We start from the raw sequence: 21402 nt of genomic DNA on the forward strand, positions 1-21402 counted from the left end.
AAGCTTCATTTCGTTTATATTTTGTTCCGTGCAGTTTCCAGGTGCCATCGTAGAGTCAGCGCCAAATTATTTCACGGTAAGGGAAAATTTGCCCAATTCTGTTTGTGGTCGATAATTAGGTATGCAAAGATCACAGGGTATTGAATTGTGTAATATTTTCTTTCTAATATATCCCCAAGTCCGCATGCATGTGTTATATAGACCCTTAAAATTAAATTTTCGTAATCTGGATTAATATTTTGACAATGTTTATTTTATTGAATCCCTGGCGCAATTAGGTATTTATTAATTATTTTTTTGCATTTTGGTTAAGTTATAGCAATTAATGACACTGATTATTAGCTTTTTCCCATCATTGAAGGGGGTTATGACTCTAGTAGTACCCGTGATTCCGGCTCTGAGGACCCCTCCATTTCACTGTGAGTTCAGTGGTGTCCTGGGTAGATTGTTAGTGTGTAGAAATTTGTGTTACATTTTCTAGGATTTGGTTCCTAACAGGTTAATTTTATAAAACGTAAGTATGAGATGTGTTAGTTTAATTTACCACATTAGTCGAAATTATGTTCAGAAATTCTTTAATGAAGTAGAAGATCGCTCGGAACGTGGAAAAAAGTATCATGGCGAGTGTGGAATAGGTGTGACGCATTGAAGGAGTGCTGTTAGCAGGTTCGCCATCTTGGTTCGTGCCGGTTTCTTTGCGATTATTGCTTTCGGTTAAGTTGTCAGTGATTATTCCGGGACGTGTGTGTGGTGTGTGTGTAACACTTCGCGAAGATTAGTGTTAATGCCAGTAAGTTGAACAGTTTGGACGACTGATTTCCTGTTAACCTATGACTCATCGAGTCAGTATTAGCCCGTTGTCGAATTCCATTTCTCGTAATTTTGTGTAGGTACGACATCTAAATGTGCAATTTCTAATTTAAGATTTGGCCCTTATAATTTTTTATCGAGAGTGAATGTTGTAATTGATTAAGAAATTATACGAAGGATTAGTCGTCGTTGAAACGTCCTTAATTCTTCAGCTGGAAATATTGGGCATGCACGTGGTACACTCCTGAAATACTCCCCGGTGCGAAACGTTGTTTCAATTTTGAAATGTTAGTAAGTTCTTAGTGCTTCAAGTTGAGTGGTAAATGCAATGCATTACGTATCGATCGAACGGTCATCGTGAAAGCTATTCGACCTCGTCCCCCCATCAGTAACCTACTCCCCCGTCCACTTGTCTTCGTCGCCGCAATGAGCTCGGCCACTGCAGATATGCTTCTTCCCCTACCTATCGTGTTCAAATGAGCTGACCGGTAGCATAAAAAGTTTTTTTTACAGTAATTTGTTATATTTTTGGCTTTCACTCTTCGAGGTCGTGATTGGTTTTTTGGACATTTTTACATAGTTATTAAAAAGTAAAGCTGTGCGAAGCCATGTAAATTTTTTAGCCTCCTGATAATGCTAAATAAATAACGAAATAATGATGATTATTTGTTGTGGTTTCGGATTCTTTGTTGAACTTAGCTACATCAGTCACTCGTATTAAGTGTTCGTGTATCGAACGGTTTTGAACAATTAAGAGTTAATTACTTCAATTGATGGTAAGAATGGATGTCTTCTTTTGTGAAGCCTCTTTTCAATGGCTCATTATATTTCCATGTTTCATAGTAATACCATTTGTCGTCGCCCCGTGAAGTTATTACTCGCCTAGTTGGAAGGACTACTTTATTGATTTCGTCTGTGCGGAAGGATTGGGGCTTTCGTGGGTTATGCATGGAGTGGGCAAAAAGGGAACTTCCTAGGGTGCGTTGGGCCAACGTAATATGCAGATAGCGCAAACTCTTCTGCAGACAGCCGCCAGAAATCGATCCCCCCGTACTCTTCTCCCACCCATCCTTACCGCCCCTTTCTAGTTCCTCCAGTGCACTCGGAATCGTGTGACGCATTTCCCCTTCATCCCTCTACAACCCTCCCTCCCCAATATATTCTTTTCAGCTCCCCGCCCACCACCCCGTTATCTCATTCTTCCACACCCGTAGTTGCTAGGACAGTCGTGGTTTGTAAGTTAGATGTTTCAGTTCGGCGTTGCGTCCGCATGCGCATTACTACCGGTAGTGGGCGACATGACTCTGTAGCATGCATCACCGAGAGTTACAGAATTGGATTTAGTGAAATTTTAAGGACATTTAGCTTATTTTAGTTTTCATTTGTAACTTTTATCTGTGGTAGATCACTTATTGATTAAGGCAGCAAACATTTTTATCTGCAGCATTTAATTTAATTTCAGTCTTCTTTCCCCATTCGCATTGAATAGCTGGGAACTACCGCGCCGTTATAGCCAGGAGTGTGTGTGGGGTATCGTGTATTGTGGGAGTGGAACGCGAGAGCTGCTGGTGATCGGCGGGCTTAAAAAAAGGACGACCCGTGTAATCAAATAGGAAGATGTCCGTCGACAAGGAAGAATTGGTGCAGAGAGCAAAGCTTGCCGAGCAAGCGGAGCGGTACGACGACATGGCTGCCGCGATGAAAGCGGTCACGGAAACAGGGGTGGAGCTTTCAAACGAGGAACGGAACCTCCTTTCCGTCGCGTATAAGGTGAGTGGAAATGCGTGACATCCCACCCGGCGCCCCACCCTCCGTCCTCGATGCCTATCCATCGCCCTCTTCGTTTGCTCGCTCGTCTCCTTGTCAGCACTTGTCAGTTGAGGGCGTGGCGTTGAAGTGTCGGCGCATAATGGTTTAAACTTTTACTTATTACATTTCTTCGGCATTGTACATCTTTATCTTTATGGTTTACTTCGATTTATGAAATAAATTGATACTTCAGTGGAAGAAAAGTTGTTCGGACTCATCCTCCATTCCTTGCGCTCCACTGATATCCTCTCGGTTTTTTGGAATGGCTGAAATAAAATTTCATGATGTTAGAAATTGTCATGTGTAGATAGCGGACCACAATTGTGATAGTGGACGCTGAATATCACTTAAAGTCATTGGTTGTTAAAAAAAATTGGCGGATTATTTTTTAGAAAATTTTATTGATTCGCGTTAATTTAGTTGATGCACTAATTCAAATTGAATCATTTCTCGGTCCCCCCCTTCCCTCCCACTATTGATCAGGAAATCTTAACTCGTTGGTCTGGCCCATTGATCTCACGTAATTTTTTTTGACTCCGCGGAGGCACTGCCCTTGGCTGCGGTATTTCGATTTGGCTACGGGTTCGCCAGACTACTTATTTGGCCATTCAGCATCGGCACGAAAAGTTAAATTTGAAAAAATTCTTCACGTCTACACAAATTCATTGGGCTGCTTTAGCGTCACAGGCGAGGGTGGAAATATCATTCATTGGTGGACGTTCTCTAATTTCCTCAATTGACTGCCAATGTTTCATCATTTAATTTGTTTGTAGAATAGTTTCCGCTATCATTTATTGATTTTTGCCTCACCAGTGGAATTGAAGAAAATCATATGTATTATTTTATTATAAATTTGGAGACTCGTACTTGCACTTCTCAGACTTAAAACGAAGCGGAAAATGATCCAAAGTTTCGACCAGTCGCCTAATTACTAGCACCTTTTAACTTCAGAAAATCTTGTTGAATTAATATGTACTCGGCAGCCTCCATATTGAGACAGATAAGTCACTCAATATACAATTGTTCTCAGATAAAATTAATTTTAATAAATTTTTTCTAGCGTTAAAAATCTGCACTACGGGTAGACACTTTTTGTGAGGCGTTCTATACGTTTGGACCCGCGGAATTCTTGCTTCGGAGGGGCTTTGTTACGATGTCTGGTGTAGTTATACTGTGCTTCAAATTATTAAATTTATATTTAATTATTTATATATTATATTATTTAACTTATGTAGTAGTATTTATCTTGTTTTGTCCGTAAAAATCGAAACACTGTAAGCATAGAGCACATTGTAGTTCTGTGTCGTCGTCGTATTAATTAAGTATTTTTATTAAAAAACAATTTTGGTTAATTAAAACAAACCGTGCTGTTCCAAATGCATCCAGCAATATTGCGTCTTGTACTTTTCCTATAGTTATGTCATTGCTGTGCTCAAGAGTGAAATAGTGGATTTCATATTTGTGGCATCATATGCTGGTTAAAGTTTAATGTGAAGGGTTAACATATTTGATAGGTATCATCAATGTCCATTGTAGAGTTTTATTAAGATTTCACATTTAGTTATGAAGACCCATATTTTTTATGTCGTAAGTGTTTTGAAATTTTTGAGGTTTCATTATTTTCAATTATCGAAGCTCCAGGGGTTTTCTACAATTGCCACTGATGAAAAATACATGGAAGTTCATATAGCATAACAAAATGCAGGGGTTTAGAAAATAGGAGAGTACTCAATGTTGCAAGAAATATACGATTCTTACTCGCACAAGTTGGTTGAATAAATTTCGTGTTAAAGTGGCTACTATTTTATTGTAGTGTGTTTTAGTTATGTGAATATGAACTAATGGACAAGTATGCGAGAAGGATATGAAGCAGGCTTTTTTATTCAAAAAAATTTGTGGCGACTTGACTGAAAACATGACAGCCAAGCAGATTTTATAAAGAAATGGTACAGCTTCTAGAGCACATAACAGTGAAAAGTTATTCTCTGGTAAAGATTTCATTTTCAAAATTACTTGCAATTTAAATAATCTGACGGGTTGTTCTGATAGAGGAATAGTAGCTGAGAACTACTATTCATAACACCATTATCTACTTGTATAGTATACATGTTAGAAAGTTTTAATTGGAAATTCGAGTGCACTTTTGTGCATAAATATCCTTCAACTATGCTTATGCTGCCCTTATTGTAGCAGAGATCTTGGGTAATTAGAGTACAATTTGTTAATATGAAAATCTCAGTTTATATTTGGTAAGCTGTCGAAAAATGCAGTTTTAGTATAACTGCACATTGTTGAGACTTCGCAAGTTAGAATATTTTTTTCATCAATAATAGTAAAATATCATTTATTCTGTATTTTAAATTGTGGTACAGTGTTTTTAACAAGTTTTCACCAGTAATTACTCTTGTTAGAGAAATTGTGCTCACCTTAGTTTCTTGTGGATTGTAATTAAAGAGAAGTATTTTCAATATAAATGAATTTAGACATGCCATTTTATTATTTGGTGAGATTCTACTATATGCAATTCGGATAGTTCTCAAAGTATTGGTAGGCTTTCCATTTTTAATAAAAATATGCCAATCACTCTCTAATCTACTGGTAAGAGTTAAAATCATTTGGGGAACTTTCTTCTATAGCACACTCAATAGTTTTTAGGGGAATTTGAGCCAATATTTTTAGTGAAACTAAATTGGAGAATTGTTGTCACGTATAAATTACATTGAAATACTCCATAATGTTAGCCCGGAAAATTTGACAATATACCTGTTTTACCGTAAAGCATGTTTTATGTTTATTCTTGACTAAAAATTCTTAGAAATTGATCTGGATTAATATTCTCCATGAGGTTAATTTCTCCTTGAAGTCGTTGAGGCAGAAATATTGGGCATCATTATAATTGCCATTTGAGAGTTCTTAAATCATTTGGGGAACTTTCTTCTATAGCACACTCAATAGTTTTTAGGGGAATTTGAGCCAATATTTTTAGTGAAACTAAATTGGAGAATTGTTGTCACGTATAACTTACATTGAAATACTCCATAATGTTAGCCCGGAAAATTTGACAATATACCTGTTTTACCGTAAAGCATGTTTTATGTTTATTCTTGACTAAAAATTCTTAGAAATTGATCTGGATTAATATTCTCCATGAGGTTAATTTCTCCTTGAAGTCGTTGAGGCAGACATATTGGGCATCATTATAATTGCCATTTGAGAGTTCTTAACACTTTCTGGTGACCTTGATTCCAACTAGCATGCCTATAAGTTTCTGCTTCTGTTTGCACCTTTTTAAATTTCCTACCAGTTAGCAGTATACATTCCTTTTTTTTGTACTAAAGGTCTTCTCAAACTTCTTCCCCTCTGTCCATGCGGTAGATACCCCTTTTTATCTTTTCCTGCCCAGCTTCTCTCCACCTCAATATTTGTCAATTCTAGTCTCAAAGCAGATCAAATTTATGCCGAGTAAGTATTTGTCTTTAGTATTCTCGATTTTATTTTTGTATCCTTTTACCCAAGTGTACTTTAAATATGAACTGGGTGCTTGTAACAAGTGGATAGGCTTCTGTATGGGATATTACAAATGTTGTTAATTTAGGACACTATTGCAATTGTCATTAGTTAGCATGTTAAATGAAATTCCTCCAGTCTGAAGAAGATGAAGTAGAACTTCCATCAATGGAAACTTCAAAGTAAAGGAAATTGTAAAAATTTTCATGGTTCACCTATAGATTTTCAATTCAATAATAACTTGACTAGGTAATGGGATAGGCATGGGCAACCTCCAGTCAATTCCTAATTTTATATTGTGCTGACCTCGGCCATTACATGGTGTATTTTTACTATTAAGTTCTACTAAATTCTTCAAGAAATTCAAACAAAACATTAAATTAAAAGTTCTTTCTTCCTGATTTATTTTGTGATTTTGTATTTTATATTGTATTATAGTAATCTGGATATTCTCATGCCTTTTTATTTCTTAGAACGTTGTTGGTGCACGGAGGTCATCATGGCGAGTAATTTCATCAATTGAACAGAAGACAGAAGGCTCCGAAAGAAAACAGCAAATGGCGAAGGAGTACCGGGAAAAAGTAGAAAAAGAGCTCCGTGAAATTTGCTATGATGTTCTTGTAAGTAACATTAGATTATTTCTTAACTGTATTTTTTCATAATTGTGTTGGTCCTATTTAAGCATAATACAATTCTATAGAAATAGTTGTTAAACTTAGAAAAATATGTTCTTATGAACAGGATCAAGGATATATGTCCTCTGTGTTTAATTTTGGGTTATTTAAACCTAGATTTCTTTGCTTTGAGTTGAAAGTTGAGTATTTAAAGAGAGACTCATTTGGGCACATTACTTTTTGCTGTTAGTGCTAATCAGGAGGGTAACTTTTTTCACTTTGAAACTAGCGTCACAAGTTTGTGATGGTCATTCTAATTTCTGGGGAAAAACTGTTATTGATTTGCAAATATATCGTAAATTTTCTGGCACATCTCACTTTGTTCTTTACTTTAACGATAAGGAAAAATTTGACTCACTAATGAAGATTAGGAATTGAAATGTAATTATTGAAATTATAAACACAGTTATCGGCCTGAAGGTCGGTTTGATAGGTAATGGTGGGAGTAGATGAGGTAGGAAGACAATTTCTTTCTCTGTGACCCTTAAATTGCCCAGCTTGGGTGAAGCTGATGTCACCCTAGGTTAGTCACACCTGGACCCTCAGATCTGTAGACCCTTCTCTACACCTGGATTACCACGTACCTATAATGTAATTATATTAAAGCTTCACTTTGTTTTCAGGGTCTTAAAAGTGTGTAGCAATCAACTTATTGATTTGCCATTTCTTATGTAGTGTGTGCACTTAATTTTTCTCTCAAAGAAATTTGAGCACATCAGAAAATAAATTTTAGTTCTTTACTGTAAATGTGATTAGCTGTTTTTCCTAGAAAAAACATTTTAAAAAATCTTATGTGCATCATGTGCCATCTTATATTAAGTATTTAGGTGTTCTGGCATAGGAGAATTTTACATGTCAAACATCATGATCTAGTTCCTTATTCCAGACATTGTCTTCATTATATTGGTGCACATTTTAGAGTAGAATTGGTTTTTTTCAGTTGCATGAATGTAGTCATGAAAATATCTACTCAAGTGTTTGATACTTGTTTTGTGGCATCCTACTGAGCTATTATAGATTTTATCTAAAATATGCATGTTATGTACCATATGCTTGATCTCTATTTTGTGTATTGCACTCTACTGTAAACTTTCTATTACACACATGCCATTGTTTTACGAGGTAAAATATGCACAGCATTCATTTGACAATGCATGTGTATTTACAAGTGGTGTAAGAAAGGTGCAATTTCATGTATTGGATTGCGACTTCATTTAGAGGAAATGAGGTTTATTTCCATTTACATGAAGTTCAATAATATAGCTACAAAAAATGTCCAGTTATCATTACAAATGTAAGAATTGAGAAGAATTAACTTTAGACCAGCACACTGCAATTGATTTTTCAATGAAGCACATGATAAACCAATCAAAAATACAGAATGTCATGTTTCGTAGCACCAGCCTCTTTTCTCATGTGCTGTTTTCTTTATTGCTCCTATTCCTTTGCAATTCAGTGGTTGTGTACCTATATGTTTCTTATGTGTATACTTAACCCTTGGATTTGGAAATAAAAGTGCAAAAAGTACATAACCGACTGTAGCAATTACTCAGTACCCTTGTCCAGTAAACTCAGTGGAACTGGTGGATTGTCTTGAAAAATCAGCCAGAATCCGTTCTGAAAACATTGCCTTTTGCTGGTCAGTTATTGCCTCTGTGTGGGCTTACATGCAGCGTATGTATGATCAGGTAGCTGTTTGAAGATGATCCACATTCTTCTCTTAAAAGCAGTTTTTATCAGTGAAAAGATAATTTTAGTGTGTTAAGGGAGGCTTCGGTGGAAAACTATTTGTAGAAGCATTTACATTATTTCAAATATGACTTTGATTAGCTTTCATTTAATAAGTTTCTTTGTCATTTTTTTAACCTTATTTTAATTCATTAAATATTTCATTGATTTAGCATTAAAATATGTACAATTAACTATATTTTGAACATTTTATCCTGCCTGAAGAAATATTTCTCTATGGTTCATAATCAGCATCGCCACTTTAATAAATCTCTTTGGATCCAGAAGCAAGCATGAATTCAATTGCCACACACCAAAAAATATTTTTGATGTTGCCATATTTTTAGAGTAAAATATCTCGGCTATCATTGTCAGCTTCTTCCACTTCGTTAACTTAATAATATCACAAATTTAATGAATACAATACTTAGTTTGCATGTAATTACTTGGATCTCAAGTGGGAATCAGTGGTCACCACCCAAGTTATTGATGAATTAAAATAAGTATTAAATTGAGCATGTAAAGGCTGGGATATACTTGAGTATAGGGTGCTTAATTTGTTGCCTTGTGCACTGAATGGTTGAGGCCTTAACTTTGTAGAATTCCATTTTTCCTAAGTTGTTGCCTTGTGTTGGTGTGGGTTGAGCTACAGTGTGAAACATTTTTCGTTGATAAAAATTATCTTACCTGATAAGTGCTATTTATTCAAGTAACTCTACTGAATTTTAGTTATTTGATTGACCTATTTCATAAACTAGAAACTTAGAAGGTTGCAGAATCCTTAAAATTCCACTGTGTATGTGGTTTCAGCATAAGTAAGTTTTCCAATGAAGTAAAACTGATGAAGTGCCATAGCTGTAATTTTTGGCCACGGTTTTGGCTGAATATCATACGATCACGAGACCAATTATTACTGATACTGCAGGGGGTAACTTGCAATACCCAATTGGTATAATATAGAGCACTATAATTATTATAAAGAAAAAACAAAGCCTTTGCTGCAGTCAGTTATTTGATATTTCATTAATTTATGTAAAAATGATGAAAATATTGTTTCAGGGTCTCCTTGACAAATACCTTATCCCCAAAGCCAGTAATGCAGAGAGCAAAGTTTTCTACCTTAAAATGAAGGGTGACTACTACAGGTACCTAGCTGAAGTAGCAACAGGAGAATCCAAAAATGGTAAGAACTTATAAATAAGCATGAATAGGTATTAATTTCAATATATGTACTCAACGAATCTGCAGGTTTATCAGTAGCATTAGTATTTTTTAGCAGTTTCCCAGGGGAATGAGCATAGGTGAATTTTAAATTCCTGAAAAACTTACTCCTGAAGATAATTCTCCTTTTTTACCTTAAATTTTTCTGTGATAAATAGAATGTTACTTAAGTCCTTTGGAAAAAATGGAAAAACATTATTTTCATAGACTTTTTATTTTTTAACATTCTGTCCTTTATCCAAAGCATTTATCTAAATTTTTAAGCTGTCCCTAATGTGGGCTTCTGGAGAATCCTTAAAACATCACTATGTTGGCTGATTTTACAGTCTCTGCCTTTTTTGGAGCTTGTTTCTCTTTGGAAACTTTTTTGTTTAGGCTGTTCCTTTGTTTGAAGTGAAGTAGTGTATTTATATTTCATCCGCAGTATTGTATGGAAGAAGAAACTCATCAGTATTGCAGCAGGAAAGTGCCAAACCAGCCACTGAAATTGATCACATGATCACGTTAATTCTCCACTGAGAGCTAACACAGCTCCTAATCCAATTGCAATTGTTCGTGCGTAATTTAAAATTGTACATTTTGATATGCCAGTGGACTGCAAACATTTTGATGGATTTTCCCAATTATTTCTGAGGAAGTCACTTCCACTTCTATCACCACGTTTAAACTCATTTTCCTTATGTATAAAGTTTCTAAATAAAAGTTTGTTGCTTCATTCAACTATGAAAATGAAACCATGTGATGGATATAGCTTAGACAGCAGTCTAGTGAGAGACGAGGCTTACTAAAATCAATCCTCTTCCAATACTAAAAGTGCCATCCCCTGAATTTTCTGAATGACTTGTGTTTTACAGAAAATGTTATTTATAATAATAATCTGGCACTGGGTACTAAGGTATTATCAATGCATGAAAATCTGCAATTCTGTGACCTTTCAAGTTAAAATAATGAAAATAATGAAAATGGAAACAATTAGAGACTGAGATGTCATTTGATATAGTGGGTTCATAGTTGCCTTGAAAAATAGAGCATTAAATTTATAATGACTTTTAAAGTGAATCCAGTCAGTAAATCCCTATTTCAGCTTCTGTCTCTAATTTTGGCCTCTGATTGTTGCCATTGTACATTACTTATCAGTGACTGCCTAAGGTTACTGTAGGGACAATGAGTTTTATTTAATCATGGAAATCCTATTCTAATAGAGTTGAAGTGCATTTCTTTTGCTGTTTTTGGTATTTTTCAGTTGTTTTTTTTTAATTTGGAACCCTAATGGTAAGGGTGAGGAATATTATATTTCGATTGGGAAATAATTTTGTATGCAGGAGTTAATACATTGCACTTCATTTCTTCAAAATTTCCATGCTAGACTTTAATTGGTATGAAATGCTTTCTATATGTTAAGTGGATATCCTTATGCTGACATTTTCTTTTCATTAATTTAATTTTTTACTTATCATATATTTTTTCCTTGTTTTTATAGAATTCAACTGTGTGCAATGCCTTTCATGTGAAGTGCTGATGTGTCAGCAACAATTTATGTGCCTTGTTGATTTCCTTTTTGGGATATAATTTATTTAAATTCTCCCTGCTTCCAAATCCCAAATAGTTCATTTATCAAACTGGCATTTATCCTCATGAGCATCCCTCACACCAAGTCCCCCTATTACCATTTCATCCCAATAATTAATTTTATAATGACATTAGTGTACTTCTATTTTTTCTTTTATTGCAACATCCCAGTTCTTTTCTTTCGTTGTTTTACCTGCCAATTTTCATGAGAAAAATGTAAAATTATTAACTAATTTCAATGCATAAAATAACCAAATACTTGAAATCCCAAATGAAACTATGGAAAATATCATTAAAATTGGTTAATATGCTTCAAAATTCTAGAGGTGCAGGTTCAAAAATATGATTGAGGTAATTACAATGTGACTTTAATTGAAAGTAATTTAGGGATTAACTGCTTTGCGGTATATAATGGTTTCACTGTCAAAAAATAATCCTTAAAAAGTGTTTATTATTAATAGTTTTCAATGTGATGTTCCTTAGTTGTTATATCTGCTGTGTCAATTAACATCTTCAGAGGTTAGGCATTGGCTACTGAGTTAATAAATGATCTTCTTAGATCGTTACCTTAACCTTTTAGCTGTAAACAATTTATATGGTATTATTTTACTGTACATAACCTGAGGAGAGGCTGTTATGTGCTGCATGTTCAAATGAGAACGTGTGGTAAAGTAAATATAATACATCTAGAGGTGAATATGACTATTGTCAAATTGGATATTTTAAATGGGGTTTTGAGACTGTTTACTAGTAGAAGGGAATAGGGTTGCTGCAAAACCTATGACAGGGCACAACAATCCTCTAGCCGTTTTAAATGTGCTTGCAATGATGAGGAAATCTTAAATAAAGTACTTACGACTTTGAGATCACTCTGTTCAATGTACATCCATAGTTTAGTCCTTCGATATTTTAAAATTCAAATGAACTGCGGCATGCCTGTAAATATTTTCCTCCCATTATTTTCTTATGGGAAATGTTCCCATTTCTGGAGCTAAATTTGGCCACTTCCTTGGGGGTTTTCGGAATAATTTATAACCTTTGGACATTTTTGTTGTGTAGGATGTGTGGATAGGGTCTTAAGTTTTTCCATTTGTTGGTCAATTGATCAGAACATGCAAATTCACATATATAGGGTTTGAAGTTTCGATAAATCTAGTTCACTTTTCAGATATTTAAAATGTATACACTGGCTATAAGTTCTGGTGTCAATACTAAAGTTTTCCATGTTTTTTCAGCAAACCCCTGATAGTCAATATTGTAATCTTTCTTTGGTTGTCAATATGTCTTCTTGTCATCATCTTGTGTAGATATGTTAGTGAATGTGTGGTACGTAGTATTTCCATTAACCTTTTGTTTGTTAATTATACATCTGTACTACTGAATGCATTTCATAAGCTTGTGTGCGTGTTGGTGAATCTCTTCTGTTTCCTCATTTTCATGCAGTTTAAATTTAAGGTCCTATATTAATTATATTGCTGGCATAGATTACCTGGACAAAATATCCATTAAAGATAGTAGGTTAGGGGAATAAGTCAAAATGTCGCATAGTACTCACTGAAACTTAATTAAATTTAAACTTGGCATTGCTATACAAATGTTCTATTTATTTTAAATAATCAATTCCATTAATTGTTGTCACAGGATTTAATTTCTTGGTGACATTACCTATATGCTGTCTGTGCATAAAAAGGTATCCTGGGCTGTATCCTCATTGCAAGTACTTGGAGCAAGAATCTTAAAAGTAATTTCAATATATCGTTGCCTGGGTTATTATCAGAGAAAACGTTTGTTCTATAGACTTTGCCATGGTGGTCTATTTAAGGAATTATTTAAATAAAGTTTGACCTTAGAACCTTTTGACCTTTTCTAATAGTATTTTGCCCATTCCCATCATTATTGATATTGACATTTTCTGTCAGTTTTCTTCATGACCTTTTTATATCACTTAATTAAAATTAGTTTTAATGATAACTATAACTTGACTATTTTTCTCAATTTTAGAGATTGTCAGAATTTTTTCATTCCAGGATCACCTTGCATGATCTTCAGTAATGTTGTTTTCATTATGGTCGCTAAAATTTTATTTTTAATCTCCAATTGTGCACTGGAAAATCTTGGGAAAGTTAACACTGAGTCACAAGAGAGCAAGCTTAAAGCAATTACTAGAACCTTGAGTTTTAACATAATATATTTGTTTTCACTGCATAGTTAGCTGTCTGAAAAGAAAGACCAGAAAAATTATAGTTTTTCAATACATTTACATAAAAGAATCCAGCAAGTTTGCCTGTGCCTTCCAGGTTGGGGGTTTCTCAATGATTATTTTCTCCTGGGCTTGTAGATCTTGACCTAATCACATATTGTGATATGATTTTTAGTTTAATTGTCAATGTTACCAAAACATCTTTACAACTTGGGTTGTTTTCTGTTTAAATAATTATCAGTAAATGGTAGGTTTCAATTTCTCAATTCCTAAATTGTGTTGCTGTAACTTCATTTATGGTTTAACGCAAACGATGTGTTGTGTTCATAATCAACTTTTCCAGCGATGTCACATAATTGGGTACCCATCCACCGTTTTCTTCTCTTTTTTACTATTTACATGGCTAAAATTATTGAGTGGTTGTTGTTTCAAAGAATGAACATCAGAAGTGTACCACATGTAGTTCTGTATAATTAAATCTTCTACAGCTCAAAGTAAAAAAGATATACGGTCTTTACAAGGTAGGTGCAGGCAGCACGCAACTACCTCTCACTTTGGGAATGCTTATGATTAAATAACAAGAACGTCTATTTTCGAGACAAAGATATATCAAAATAATTATATATAATTCAAAATATCTATTGTAAATATGCACGCCATATTTACAATAGATATTTTGAACATCATTACATGACACATTCGAAGGCCAAGAAAATCTTTGCAGTTCACAGTAAAACTTTTCAAGATGCTTAACAATGATGGAATGTTCATTGGTATTTTGTTTTGCACTAGTTGACAACTCGACCACTAAGGGGGATTGGGATAGTGCAGTGGCTAACGTACAGGCTTCCAACCGAGAGGGCTTGGATTCAAACCCAAAGATAAATATTTTTCAGTGGTATCCTAATCCCTACTTGAGGTGCTTTGTTGAGAGCACTTTGAGTGAGTGCAACATCAGTTGGATGGGACGTTTCACTGCATACCCCTCGGCACCTTTCGAGAAGAGTAGGCTAATGCCAGGTTTCTGTCCACCCTTGCTTTTCCATCCATTCCTAATGATGCAAATGACTAAGCTGTCGGTCGCCTCCACACAAAACCACAAATTCAAACACCAATCGTGTTAGTGGCGTGTGGAGAACAAATTCATATCCAATTTATTGCGCAAAATGGGAATCAACGGGTTCCAATGAATTGTGTTGTGTAAGATTTTGCAACTCCAATACATGTGACCCATGTATAAAAAAATATAAAGTTATTTCGATGCGTGATCTCAGAACAATAGTGAATGCTATAGCTTTGTTGTACAGACCACCAGAGAATTAACAATGAGCAGCTTTGCTCTTAACACGACTGTGTAAGATTGAAGCAGTATGTAGTCCAAACAAGCCAAATACAGCGTAGAAATTTTAGTGGATTTGTGTTGCTGAAAATGCATACCTTTTGCATTTACTTGGCATTTCCATTGTATGGAACTGCAAGTTCTAAACAGAAATGACAATACAAATGACACCAAATATAAATTGCACTGCATGGATTCCAAGATAAAGTAACGCTATTCATATGTGCCAATGAAAAACTAAGCCAAAATATCACTCTTTGAGATTGACAATAATTAAATAATTCCAGGAAAAACCAACCAGCAATGTAAAAGTGTGCGACAGCTGAGCAAAGAGCTCGCAAGAGCATTTGGAGCAGATTTCAAAATGTGCTAGAGAAATGGCATTATAACAATAAAATTGCAATATAAAATGTGATCAGAAAAGAGATCGTTACCCTAGCTGATTCAATTCAGCGTGCATCTGCTAGGATCGAAGTTACTGGCTGCTGTTACATTTGTGCCAACCAAACAATCTGAAAAACAAGGAAAATTTCCAGCCAATGCACACATACGGTTTGTGGTTAGTCAAAATTTTCGGCATTGTATTCATGAATACATGTCTAGTAATAACAAGTATTTCCCTGCATTAAAACTCAAATTCTATGAATGATGGTATCAAGCTTAAAATTTCAAGAAAAATTATGGTAACATAATGTTCCGAGTCTTTTCTGACTTATGAGTTAAATAATGACATTTTAGAGGTTCAAGGCAGAATTTCTACTTTTCAATCGGTTATTATCAAATGAACTGTCTTGAGTGCCCAGAATGCAAGGGTTCAGTCACACCTTGAATGTTGTTCTCTTCATCCAGGAAGACCACTGGAAAACTGGATAGCCGTAAATAAAAGCCCAAAGTTGATTTTTGAAGTTCTATACTAATAGTGTAACAGGAAGGTTACCCATATTACTGAAGGGTGTATAGAGTTGTCAGTTTCCTCTGTGCCTTCGATCTTGTGTGTTCTGGATGTTTTGTAAGCAAACTGACCTGGGTAGTCTGAACCTATTAAAATTTTCTCCTTAAATAAAGGAGAAAATTTTAATAGGTTCAGTGAAAATATATTTGGCATAATATATTTGATAACATTTCCTTAATGTTTATGGCTAAATGTATTAGGTTATATAATGCAGACTTTCACCTACTGTTATTTAAATGTAGCTTTTAATAGTCGGTGTGCTTGGGACTAGTCCTGTAAACTTGATTTTAAAGTAATTTACTTATTGAATTTTCAATGCCATGGAAATAAAGGGCTGAAAGAGAAGCTCTCAAGGTTTGGAAACTATGATTTCAACTAAGTGCCCTATTAATGACCACCTAATGCATTATAGCTTCACTAACTTTCTACCTACTTCACAACATTTGTTTGTTGTTTAGGGTTTATCTGCTAATATGAATGTGTGTATTCTATTACCGATGTAGTTTTATTAATAGTTCCTTTTATGATGCATAGCTTCCAAATGACTTCGAGTATATCTCCAAATAACCTGAGTAGATTCATTCTCTTTAATCTGTGCAGAATATACAGATGTTAGGATCCGATTACTTTCGTACTTTTATTTTTGACATATGAGAGTTAGCACATGGTTCTTAGTATGTATGTATTCATTTTTTGTGAAATATTTTGTGGTTGGGTGGGCCTACTGCTATGTCAAAATTATTATAAATCGGTTGCTCCCCTTCTGATTTTATGAAATGGGAATTGTTCATTCCAATTAAAAGAAATGGAGTGGACAATTTAATGAGGAAATATGCATTAGTTTTGAACCAGGATTTTAAAATGCCTTTTATGTTGTTTGTTAAAAGTTCCATTGTTCAATGTTACACCTTTTTACTTGTTCAGAAATATTCCCCGATTTCTAATGCTTGTTTGCGTATTTAGGAAATCATGTTGTGGTGTACTGTAATGTATAATGTTTTACTTCAGCAATGAATTGGAAAGCTGCAGTCCTGTTTGGGAAATCCACATGTGAAGAAATTCCATAGCCCCAGTAGGGGCGTCCTAAAAGTTTTGTTTTTTCAGGCGTTGTGGATGACTCTCAGAAGGCATACCAGGATGCATTTGAGATCAGTAAGACTAAGATGCAACCAACACATCCCATAAGGCTCGGTTTGGCCCTCAACTTCTCTGTCTTCTATTATGAGATCCTCAACTCACCGGACAAGGCGTGTCAGCTAGCGAAGCAGGTTGGTCGGAGAAGACTGGTCACCTGACATAGTTGCAGGAAATTACACCCATTATTATTTAATCCTTAATTGTATTGTGCATTATTGAGTCTTATGTAGCAGGATGTAAGGGGCGAAATCCATGTGGTTGGTCTGAGCAGGTTTTGTAATGGCGCATATATATGCCTAAGGAGGTGCTGGTGTTTCTGGGAGATGTGGTTCCATTAAATAGAAGATTCTTATTTTGTTTTTTTCTCCCCCTCTCTACCTTGGCCTATCCAAAAACATTAAACCAATCATCCTGCTTTTGGCTTTCCTATCCTTGGAACAATTAATATTTGAATTATGTTCCGTTAACACATGACGACCTACACACTAACTCGGGGGAATGTCCAACCCACCTCGTGCCTTAAAATGAACCCACCTTGACTTCCTCCCCTTCGTTTTCTTCCCCTGAACATACCCTGTCACTGTACAGGTGTCACGAAGGACTCGCAGAAGTCATACCAGGAGGCTTTTGATATATCCAAGGGGAAACTGCCACCAACGCACGCAATCCGTCTTGGCCTGGCTCTCAATTTCTCAGTTTTTTACTATGAGATTATTAATTCACCTTCACAAGCCTGCCACCTAGCCAAGCAGGTTCGTAATTTCTTGCTTTTAAGACCATTTGTTTGGCAAATATCAATCTACCCTCCTGGATTTTCATAACTAGACTTGCAGCTACTGCCTATTAAGAGAAACTTCGAATTTACAGACCCTGAATTCACAATATTTTATCGTACAGACAGTTCTCCATATGAAACGAAATGGGAATTTAAATTCTGAAATCTCAAATTTACATAATCTCACAGGGCTTGAGCAGACTTCTATTTTTCATTCATAGCATTGTTTTTAGTGAAAATGATTCAATAAAGTTAGTTTAATAGAATAAATGGTCTGATAATGGGGTATGCTGTCTTTAAATATGATCGTCAGACTAATTGTCAGCCAGTGCATTAACCTGAATTGCAAAACTGAATGCTTTTAATGTATTGGTGGGGCAGTTGTTTTAATCAAAATAACATCACATCTGTTGAATAACCTGAATGCTATGTCACTTAATCTTAAAATTAATATTGCTTTGGAAAGATTAAAGAACTAACCAAGTGGAGAAGAGTGCTACAAGAAGTGTACATAGGTATAAGAACCATCCTTGTTGAACTCTACAAAGTTATGTTAGGTCTTTTTATTAATAATTATTTTACCAGATTATATGAATAAATTTTTATTTTCCTGTGAGATATTTATCCTTATAGAAATGTTAATAAACTTCAAATGTTTTTCCCTTGGACTTATCTTTTGCATTAACCTTCATTTTTACATACATTTTTTTACTAGTCAACCAAAAGAATTTTAATTTTAGATTTCTTTGTGATTGGGTGCGATTAAATAGCATGGTGTTTTTCAGCAGTAAATTTTGTTGGCTAACAATTAGTTATATCTAAGCAGGATGTTTCTTATTAAATCCCAATTGACTATCACCAGTGCATTGGTGCTTCCTAGCCTTGTTTTCCTTCCACTATCTTTTAAAGTAATGCATGTGACTTATTTTGCCATGAAAGTTTCTCTGGAAATTTGGCATCAATAAAATGCTACCAGGAGTTGATTGTTGTGCTTTCATTGTAGGCTTTCGATGATGCCATAGCAGAGTTGGATACCCTCAATGAAGACAGCTATAAGGACAGCACACTCATCATGCAGCTGCTGAGGGACAACCTCACTCTCTGGACCTCGGACGCGCAGGCGGATGGGGATGAGCCCCAAGAGGGGGGTGACAATTAATCTGTTACCTCAAATTAAAATAAAAAGAGGAGGCAAGGGATGGAGAGAGATTATGGAGGGATGGAGAGGAGTTGAAAAGCGGTGAGAGCTAGAAGGTGGGTTTCTTGAAGGGAGGAGAGGTGGGTTGGGGAAGGAAGTAACGTTGTTAGGAGGATGGTGCAGTATATATATATTTTTTTTTATCATAAATTTTTTTTATTTTTCTTTGCCACTCACCACTCCTTGTCTTTAAATCTTCCTTCAAGTCATCATCTCTCGTGCTCCACTGCACAATACCCTGTTAAAGCAGCACTCTGCCTGGGCGTGCACATCATAACCCTTCCCTCTTTAAGCCAGTCGCATCCCTCCTGCCAACTGGACCTCAGCCCACCCTAGTTCTTGGACCACGTTTGAGGGGTCCATCTTCAATTCTTTTTTGCCAGTGACCCTTTCTCTATTGTCTTCCCCTCTTCAACTAGCACCGCTTCTCCACCTTTTACTGATTTCCTAGCTTATTTCTGTTCCTACCTCACCAAAAAGTCCTTGACCATGTAAATTAACTTTGACTGGAAGCGTCACATTGCATCATTTGTGTATCATCCAATCGTTGACTGAGGTATTTTCACATTGAAGGATGAAGAAACTGTGGAAAGAGGTGGGTGGGAAAAATGTTTTAGCCTCTGTATGCGTAACATTTGCATTTGGGACAGATAACTGTAGAGATGGACGGGAAAACTGGGATTTTTTCCCCTGCCTCTTTTCTCCTGTGAAATGTAATAGCTAATGAAAGCTGTTTTAAGAGAAACAGAGAAAAATGTTGGGGCCCTTGTTCCACCTTCCCTTTTTTGAACTGAAAGAATAATGTAGAACCAATTGAAGGCATGCTATTTCACTAAGTTACAGCATATTTGCTGCTGCAAATTTTCTCTGGAGAAATTCAGCCCAGGATGCCAAGAAAGACTTCTTTTGATACTTAGAAAATTATAGAAAAAATTCTGCTGTAGGCTGGTGCACTAGTAAACGAACATGACAAGAACCCAGTATGTAATAAACAAATTACAAAGTGAACTTGTCGTATTTGTATGTAATATTGTCTGGTTGTCAAATTTGTTGTCGCAATTTTTCTCTCCTCCAGTGCTCTAATAAACATTTGTACATCAAAATGGAATTCCTTACCCATATGAACAATATAACAGTGGTGTCAAGAAAAGCCTGCTGCTTTCAACTTATAACATCACTTTTTCAACAGGAAAAATATCTTCATATGAATGGATATCATGTGTTGTTTGATATGGAAAGATTGGGGTCTGTATGCTGTTGTTAAAAAAAGAAACTGTGGTAAACGTGTACATCTCGTGGATTTTTTTCTCTATTTCCCATTTCCATAATTTAAGACTTAGAAGTGCCCTTGGAACTGGTTTCATCTAACACCTAAATGTGCGTTTCTTTAAAGTTCTTTGGTATGTTGATACCAGCCACTACTTACTTTCAGTTGGAGTATCCCATTGCAAATATCTGAATGCATTTGCATCATAAAATTTTAATTTTTACCTCCCTGTTTATATTGTAATACTCTGAAACTAGGAAATGAAGGAATTGCTCAATTTGCAATTAACAGTTAACAACAATCATATACACTTAAAAAGGCTAGTAAAACCATTTAATCATGGGAAGGCTGTAACAAAGTCTAAAATAAATTTTTACTATTAATGCTTGGTTATAATTCCGTACTAGAGCAATGGCACAAAAAAGCATTGGTGAAACATAATGGTGGTAATGAAAAATAGGGTCTCTGTACTCCCTTCTTAATTGTATGTGGTTATAGTAAAGAATGCTTTATTTAAGGAAACACTGTGTCGTGTTTTTGTCTGAGGATTTGCTTTTTCTGTATCCCTGTCGAATTGGAATAGGTGGTAGGTTGTCGGAAGGAAGGTAAGTAAGAATGCCATGCTTGTACAGTTTTGCCTGTATATATTTTCTTAAATGTTGCAATATACAACTGGGAGGTATTGGAAGTGAGAAGATGAAGGGAGTTGCTTAGCCAGCCAAACAGTGCATGTTATTTGTCTTAAATAAATATCCTAAAAGTGTATTAATGTAAATGATAATTGGAGCTTTTTTCTTCATCCAATTCAATTTATTTTTAGACTGTTGAGGACTCGTTTTTTGCATCAAGACTGGATAGCTAAGGATGTTGTCTGTTCTTTTAGGTTTTTGCTGCATGTTCGTTATACCATTTTTTCAAAATGATTGAACATGATTTTGAAGTATGATATGCCATTTATCAACATGTTCTGGTCTAGTGGTTTTATTATTAATACTTTAATAAAATTGAACTGAAATTAACAACTTAACCTGCTGATTGACTAGCATTAAATTACCCTTATTGATTGCCCTAAAAGTTCACATAATAAATATTGTAATCGTACCCCATGTGAACTTCAGGCCCAAGTATTTTTACTGTGGTATTAAAGTCTTGTAATTGGGGATATGTTTCACAATGAAGTGCTTTGTAATACATATGTTTAGGAAGCCATAGTGAT

General features: G+C 35.3%; 1 protein-coding gene across 6 annotated transcripts; it reads left to right on the top strand.

The window, feature by feature from the left end:
• The first annotated feature begins 3 nt into the window (after positions 1-3).
• 14-3-3zeta (tyrosine 3-monooxygenase/tryptophan 5-monooxygenase activation protein zeta) lies at positions 4-20208 on the top strand. 6 transcript variants are annotated; one of them, XM_071584602.1, is made up of 6 exons: positions 4-76; positions 2300-2580; positions 6600-6746; positions 9588-9711; positions 16914-17077; positions 18725-20208. In XM_071584602.1, exons 2-6 carry the CDS (start codon positions 2428-2430, stop codon positions 18878-18880), a joined length of 744 nt encoding a protein of 247 aa, XP_071440703.1. In that variant the 5' UTR covers positions 4-76; positions 2300-2427; the 3' UTR covers positions 18881-20208. The 6 variants fall into 6 exon arrangements, with proteins under 6 accessions (XP_071440703.1, XP_071440705.1, XP_071440701.1 ...); XM_071584604.1 differs by lacking the exon at positions 4-76 and adding an exon at positions 370-419; XM_071584600.1 differs by lacking the exon at positions 4-76 and adding an exon at positions 407-514.
• Positions 20209-21402: the final 1194 nt, after the last annotated feature.

This window comes from Hetaerina americana, unplaced genomic scaffold (assembly GCF_022747635.1).
Source record: "Hetaerina americana unplaced genomic scaffold, ioHetAmer1.1.p SCAF_2, whole genome shotgun sequence".
Taxonomy (NCBI): domain Eukaryota; kingdom Metazoa; phylum Arthropoda; class Insecta; order Odonata; family Calopterygidae; genus Hetaerina; species Hetaerina americana.